This window comes from Pagrus major, chromosome 13 (assembly GCF_040436345.1).
Source record: "Pagrus major chromosome 13, Pma_NU_1.0".
In the NCBI taxonomy this organism is placed as follows: Eukaryota; Metazoa; Chordata; class Actinopteri; order Spariformes; family Sparidae; genus Pagrus; species Pagrus major.
Window position 1 is genome coordinate 29,957,116 of NC_133227.1, and position 7,638 is coordinate 29,964,753.

Consider the following 7,638-nt stretch of genomic DNA (forward strand, 5'->3'; position numbering starts at 1 on the left):
CTTTGCATTCTGATTCCTCACTTCATTAGAATCATGAGTGGCTCTTTTTTTGTAAACAGCATCATTTCCTGGGGCCATGCAAACCTGTATCACTACTAGTGTGGAATTATTCTACAATATTCACTCATCATGACAGTAAAATAGGCCATCCTTAGTCAATCTACTGTAGTAATTCCTCTCTCAACCAGTAGAAAATGCTGTGAACACCTGATTATGCATGAAAAAAAAAATACCGCCATATACCGTGAAACCGTTAGAATTTTGAAAAATACCGTGATATACATTTTTGGTCATACCGCCCAGCACTAGCAGATGTAATGGAAAAACGGAAATAGAGCATTTGGTACATTTTCAAAATGAAAGACCCTGTGCAGACTTGGGTTTTCAGCACAACAAAGTCATAAATAACAGCAGAAAACACAATTACAACTGACAAACTAGAATTAATGTTTTGCGGTTGTATGTCTTGTATGTTTATTCCTCCAGAAGTTCTGGCTCTGCACCAGACACCTCCAGAGCCTGACAGCTTTGAGCAGCTGAGCAGAAGCTGTCGCTCCTGGTCCTCCACACACAACACATTACATTTTTTTCTTGAAATTTTCAACTAGCCATTGCCTAGCCTAGCAATGACGTGAATTTTAGGTATAGACGCACTGCATCATTTGGGCCAAGAAGAAAGCACAGTCAATCCTGGCTGACTCTGGTCACCCATTGCTCTGTGAGTTTAAATTGCTTTCACCTTGTTGCAGATATAATCGGCTGAGATGCAGAACCAATAGATTCAAACACTGATGGGTCCCTGCCAGTAGCCCTTTTCACACAGAGACGCCGCATTATCGCCGCAGCGGCGGCGGTTCGCCAATTCTCCACCGTTGTTTGTTCACACAGAGACAAGCAGCTCCGGCGTACAGACGCACCAGTGTGCAATTCACACAGAAAGCCGGCGCTCCAGATCAAAAAGAGGCATGACGGTACGCGTCATGATGATGACGTCTGTGTATTTTTTTCAACGCGTTTCCCCCGGTGTCCTCCTGTTAATGTAGACATGTAGCCACTGACTGTTTATAATCATATGGGTGCTGTTATAATGTGTTGTCGTTGAGATCCTGACCCACCAAACATCCTGGTGACAAAGTTACATTTTTCGCTCTAAATTACTTAATTACATAATCGCCATCAGTAAACAGGACGCTGTCTGACTCTCTCACTTGCGGGGAGGGATGCTGTTTTACTGAAGTCTCGGGTCGGGAAGGCTGACCGTCGCAGTCGACAGTAACTACAACAACACAATAGTGGAAGGAGACAAACACATGGTGAGTTAAAGTTTTTTGCCGTGGACAGACGCTGTTTTTCGGGCAGAAATGTGACACAGAGTCGGTAGGACAGACAGACAGGAGGACAGACACTTCTCCACGTAAAACTGCGGTATTTTTGAGACTTTCTCACAGAGGAGGATGCGGAGAATTGGCGCAGGATCCCTGCACTCAAAGGGAAGTGTGAATGGGGCTAGTGTTCGAAGTGGACCAGCACTTTTACATTTTGCTCTTTCACAAACTTTGGCTCGACTGACTTTTTTTTGTGTACCGGCACTTCACATAAGCTGCCAGTACTCTCGTCCCATCATCTATACCATCGGCGGTTAGATTGGTTCCCTATAAACCACAATTTCACTTTACTATTCTGTCTGCCACAAAATCTTACATGAAAATGAAGGCTGACTGGATCACCAGTCAGGGATCATAAAGATGACCTTGACCTTGTAAGCAGTGGGAGAAAATGGGGCGGGCATGATATACAATTATTTAAAAATAATTATTATATATTATGTTATATAATAAAAAAAAGTTCAAATAATTCGTTGTTCTGAACTCAACAGGTGTTTGTGGTGACATGATGAACTTTACTTTGTATGTGTTGCAGTTTACTGGTACAAGCCAATAGTCTTTTTTTCTTCACATATCCTTCTGTAATGTTGTCTGTGTTGCAGCCTAAGGCCAATGTCACCACCTATTTTCAGTATCTAGAATCACATGAGATAATGTTGTTTGGCATGTTATCTGTGGGATCAAGCTGCTCTTTCTTCTACATTAACAGTGTTTTGTTCACCCTGAGGTCTAAGCAGGTGTTTTGTGAGACATCCCGTTACATCCTGCTGTTCAACCTGCTCTTCGCAGACACTGCTGCACTGGTATCCAACCTTGTGCTTTACATTCTGGCTTTTTTACAGATAAGAATTTTATATTATGCATGTGGTACCCTCATTCTGCTCTCAGTTTTCACTGTCACCATCTCCCCTCTCACCTTGGCTGTGATGTCACTTGAGAGATTTGTGGCTGTGTGCTATCCACTGAGGCATGCTACCATCTTTACCATGAGAAGCATGAGCATCATCATTGCTCTGGTGTGGGCCTTCAGTTTTATTCACATCCTCATTCGAGTTTTTATGCTGTTGCATGTGTTCACAACAAGCTCCCCTGATCTGCATATGAATGACTTTTGCAGTAAGGAAGCAATGTTTTTTGCACCAATCTTTAATGATTTTGAAGAAGCGTATGCCAGCATTCTCTTTCTGTCAGTTGGTGTAGTAATCTTTGCCTCTTACATTGGTGTAGCGCTGGTAGCCAGGTCTGCCTCAACAGACAAAGCCTCAGCTAGAAAGGCTCTTCAAACACTTCTGCTTCACCTGATTCAGCTGAGCCTGATTCTTACTTCCACCTTGTACACCACCATCATGGTAGCCATCACAAGAACAGTAGGGAGATTAGCCCTCATGCAAATTTACAATGTATGCTTTGTGTGCCTGACTATCGTCCCAAGATGTCTGAGTGCTCTCATCTATGGGCTCAGGGATCAAACCATCAGGCCTGCCCTCATGCAAAATCTGTGCTGTCGATGGAGATGCTCACTTTTCCGAAACAAGAGCCAGTAACAATTTCAAGTGAATGCTTTTTAATACACTCTATTTTCAACATGTTACACCGTGTTGCTACATATTCAAAATGACAATGATGATAATAATAATAATAATAATAATAATAATAATAATAATTATTATTATTATTATTTTAATTAATGATTGGGGGGGACACAAAAGTGATTTTTTTTTTTTGCCCGTATGCAACTCATACCATGCCACCATAAATCACAACTTCGTAAAGGCTCGCCATATCATTCAAAAAGTACTGCACAGGGAATCATTTATTGTGCTTACCTTTCTTGTTTATTTGTCCTCAACAGCCAACAGCGCCTATCACTGCTTACTTAACTGTTATATTAGTAAATCATAATTTTAAGGGTCTCGGGCATGTAATGTCTACTCATGTTCTTATCTTTCGTCTCCGTCCAACCCTCCCAGATCCCCAATTCTTCTCACCATCTTCCTTTTCTCCCAGTGTATGGGACTACTTTATGCATGATTAATTGATATGGATGAATGTTCCACCATTTCAATCATTTCTTTTTAGATGTGAATCTAAAATGTGAAGAATGTGACATCTGAAAATACATTTGTTCAATTTTGAATAATTCAGGGTATTTTTTATTGGGGGGGACAATTCATGTTTTTCAGAAATTGGGGGGGACATGTCCCCCCGGGATCTGCACCCATGACTACATGTCTCTTAATTATTCATTCAATAAATTTGTTTTTCTTGCATAATGTAACAGTGGTTTATTTATGTTTGTCTGTGAAATATCCTCAGACAGTTATGATCATGACAATCAGACGGTGAAACAAAACAGAACAGATGAAAAACACAAATGTTAAATTGTGTAAAAAGTATGTACAAGTACCTTCAAATATTCTCTGATTTCAAATTGAGACAGATTTTACCTACGCATGTAGAGAAGTGTAGAAATTAGTCTGAGATACTATAAACGAGCAAGAAATCAAGATTAAAATCTGTTGATCTGTATAGGATATTTCATATTTACTTGGTGATGACAGTTATTTTCTGTTGAAGGCTACAGCCCTTTGTTGACACAAGAAATATGGGTTAGGCTTTGTTTATGCTAGATCTGCCAGGTATTTTGAGTCTAATCAAATGTATGTTCCCAAAAGAGGCCTGCAAGGCGTACGGCTTCATTTACTCAGTGTTGTATAAAGTACCCAATGGTCATACTTGAGTGAAGTCTTTAAGTATCTGATATTAAATGTACTTGAGTATTAAAAGTAATTTTTCTGGCAATAAATGTACCTTAGTATCAAAAGTACCACTAAAGTAAACTATACATATATTTACATGTTTGTAATATTGTATATTATAGGATGACCGATTATGGTCCTGGCCAATTATCAGGTGCGATTTTCAGCATTTTCATGGCCAGAATTATAGTTTAAAGGTCCGATTCTTAAGAAAAGTACATTTTTGAGTGTCATTAACTACTCGTCAAATACTGACGCTTTGGAATGGTAGGTCGCCCCCAAAATGTCAGTATTTGATGAGTTGGGAATAAAACTCAAAAATCTACTTTTCTTACAAATAGGACCTTTAAAACATTCAAAACATGAACTGATATTATCAACAGAATGTGGAGAAAAACACTGTGCCAATTTTATGGCATTATAACAGTATGTTTTCTTGTTTTTGAGTAAATTGTTTGTCTGCAGTTTAGTGTAATGATTTTATTACTGCTGGTGATGAAACAAATTGCCCCCTACGGTATAATAAAGATGACCTTGATCTTGTATGTAGTGGGAGAAAATGGGGCAAGTGTGAAAAAGACAGTGGTAAAGAGTTACATTACAAATTTCTAATCTGAACACCATGCTGATGTAATGATATCATGTGGGACTGACCTGAGGACAAAGCATATATACCTTGTGTTGAGGGAAACACCAGCAGCACACCACTTCTGCTCTCTGTGCAAACAAACGTCCTCTAACTTGCTGACTTGACTGTTCAACTTTGATGAATAATTTTGAGCTTCTTTGACATGATGAACTTTACTTTGTATGTGTTGCAGTTTACTGGTACAAGCCAATAGTCTTTTTTTCTTCACATATCCTTCTGTAATGTTGTCTGTGTTGCAGCCTAAGACCAATGTCACCACCTATTTTCAGTATCTAGAATCACATGAGATAATGTTGTTTGGCACATTATCTGTGGGATCAAGCTGCTCTTTCTTCTACATTAACAGTGTTTTGCTGTTCACCCTGAGGTCTAAGCAGGTGTTTTGTGAGACATCCCGTTACATCCTGCTGTTCAACCTGCTCTTCGCAGACACTGCTGCACTGGTATCCAACCTTGTGCTCTACTTTCTGTCTTCTTTACGGATAAGAATTTCATATTATGCATGTGGTACCCTCATTCTGCTCTCAGTTTTCACTGTCACCATCTCCCCTCTCACCTTGGCTGTGATGTCACTTGAGAGATTTGTGGCTGTGTGCTATCCACTGAGGCATGCTACCATCTTTACCATGAGAAGCATGAGCATCATCATCGCTCTGGTGTGGGCCTTCAGTTTTATTCACATCCTCATTCGAGTTTTTATGCTGTTATATGTGTTCACAACAAGCTCCCCTGATCTGCATATGAATGACTTTTGCAGTAAGGAAGCAATGTTTTTTGCACCAATCTTTAATGATTTTGAAGAAGTGTATGCCAGCATTCTCTTTCTGTCAGTTGGTGTAGTAATCTTTGCCTCTTACATTGGTGTAGCGCTGGTAGCCAGGTCTGCCTCAACAGACAAAGCCTCAGCTAGAAAGGCTCTTCAAACACTTCTGCTTCACCTGATTCAGCTGAGCCTGATTCTTACCTCCACCTTGAACACCACCATCATGGTAGCCATCGCAAGAACAGTAGGGAGATTAGCCCTCATGCGGGTTTACAATTTATGCTTTGTGTGCCTGAATATCTTACCAAGATGTCTGAGTGCTCTCATTTATGGCCTCAGGGATCAAACCATCAGGCCTGCCCTCATGCAAAATCTGTGCTGTCGATGGAGATGCTCACTTTTCCGAAACAAGAACCAGTAACAATTTCACGCGAATGCTTTTCAATACACCCAACTTTTACTACATATTCAAAATGACAATAATAATAATAATGATATTAATAATAACAACAACAATAATAATATTCTGTGTTTATGCAGCCTACCATTTACAAAAGTGATGATTAGTTAGTTCTTGTATAATGTCACATCAGTCACTATTTCTGTTTGTCTGCCAGCTGTCCTCAGAGAGTTATGACTCTGTACAGATGAAAATACAAATGTAAAATTGTGGAAGAAGTATGTACAAGTATTTGGGTCGCCAAATATACGTGGGCAGCCACTGATATACCTGGTCAGCCCACCTAAGTCATCTATGCAGGGGAAACATATTAAATGTATTTATCTTGTAACATTATGGCAGTAAGTGTACTTAAGTATCAAAAATATAAGTACAAGTAAATTAAACCTAAACTATCTGTTTTTTTTTTCATTATAAGGTTGCAGATAAATTATTTTAAAAATGGTTTGCTTTGGCTCTGATGCTGCATGTAAGCAGCAAAGTAACTAACTAAAGTTATCAAATAAATGTATTTGAGTAAAAAGTACAATATTTGCTTTCAGAGTGTAATGGAGTGGTAGCAGAAAATGGAAATAATAAAATACAAGTTACAAGTAAAATAAAAGTTCCTTAAAATTGTACTCAAGTACAGTACTTGTATTCAAGTAATCAAATGTACTGACATTACATTTATATATGCATGTATGAATGCATGGAAGTATGTTTGTATAACATTTGCCAGTCTATCTCTATGACACAACATGCTTTGTGTCAGTATACAGTAAAAATGACAATAAAAAAATCTGTCCAGTTCCCCCAGTATTGCATTGGTATTGTTGTTGTGTGACTGAATTTGTTTTACATTTAATGTTGATGTTGTCCAATGTACTGTATCATGTAAAATACTATTGTTTTATGTTTTCTATGAATTAATCACAATTCTAATTCTAATTCTGATTCTAATTATAATAATAATAATTAGTATTATTACAGTACTGTGATAGAAGGAAAAACAACACAAGGGCAGCATGTAGGTTTAACAGCCAGCTTGTGGTTCTATGAAGCTGTGCTTGGCTGCAGTCTGTTGATATGTGAAGGATATTTTTTGTTGTTTTGGTATTAGCAGTTATTTTCTGTTGGAGGCTACAGCCCTTTGTTGACAGAAGAAATATATTTAAGACTTTGTTTGTGCTAGACCTGCCTTTAGTCTTATCAAAATTAAGTCCTCAAAAGAGGCCTGCAAGGTGTACAGCTTCATTTGCTACATTAATTAAATTTGTCTGACAGTGTGTTTAATAGTGACACGTGAGTCTTAGCACAGAAGTTATACATAAATGAAAGCATTGTTTTGTTAGTGGAATTTAAATGTACTACAAACAACTTTTAACTGGTTATGAAGCAGTCTCAAGCAGGCTATCCCAACTGCCCAATATCCCTTTGCCTTTGTGCAGCCCAGCCTACCAGGGACATGTTGGACGACACCAGTCAGCGACTGGCCACTGGACCCAGCCTGCTCCTCCTGGCATGATTTCTTGAGTGTCTCACCAGTGGAGCACCAGATGTAACATGTGAGCGACTCACACTTTGGCCTGCAGCCGCACCTGTTGGTGGGGCCTATGGCTGAGGAGGCATCTCTGTACTGG

The 7,638-nt window shown here is 39.1% G+C and overlaps 2 protein-coding genes across 2 annotated transcripts; both read left to right on the forward strand.

Moving 5' to 3' along the window:
* The first annotated feature begins 965 nt into the window (after positions 1-965).
* Positions 966-2,929, forward strand: LOC141006709 (odorant receptor 131-2-like). The gene is made up of 2 exons (XM_073478932.1): positions 966-971; positions 1,988-2,929. The coding sequence occupies exons 1-2, from the start codon at positions 966-968 to the stop codon at positions 2,927-2,929; spliced, it is 948 nt and encodes a 315-aa protein (XP_073335033.1).
* Positions 2,930-4,277: 1,348 nt separating this feature from the next.
* LOC141006711 (odorant receptor 131-2-like) lies at positions 4,278-5,977 on the forward strand. The gene is made up of 2 exons (XM_073478933.1): positions 4,278-4,298; positions 5,033-5,977. The coding sequence occupies exons 1-2, from the start codon at positions 4,278-4,280 to the stop codon at positions 5,975-5,977; spliced, it is 966 nt and encodes a 321-aa protein (XP_073335034.1).
* The last annotated feature ends 1,661 nt before the right edge of the window (positions 5,978-7,638 follow it).

Excerpts from the sequence above, each read along its gene's own strand:
- LOC141006711 (XM_073478933.1), top strand. The coding sequence starts at position 4,278 with ATGGTCCTGGCCAATTATCAG. Across the intron at positions 4,299-5,032 it reads TGGTCCTGGCCAATTATCAG|CCTAAGACCAATGTCACCAC; the intron begins GTGCGATTTTCA and ends TCTGTGTTGCAG.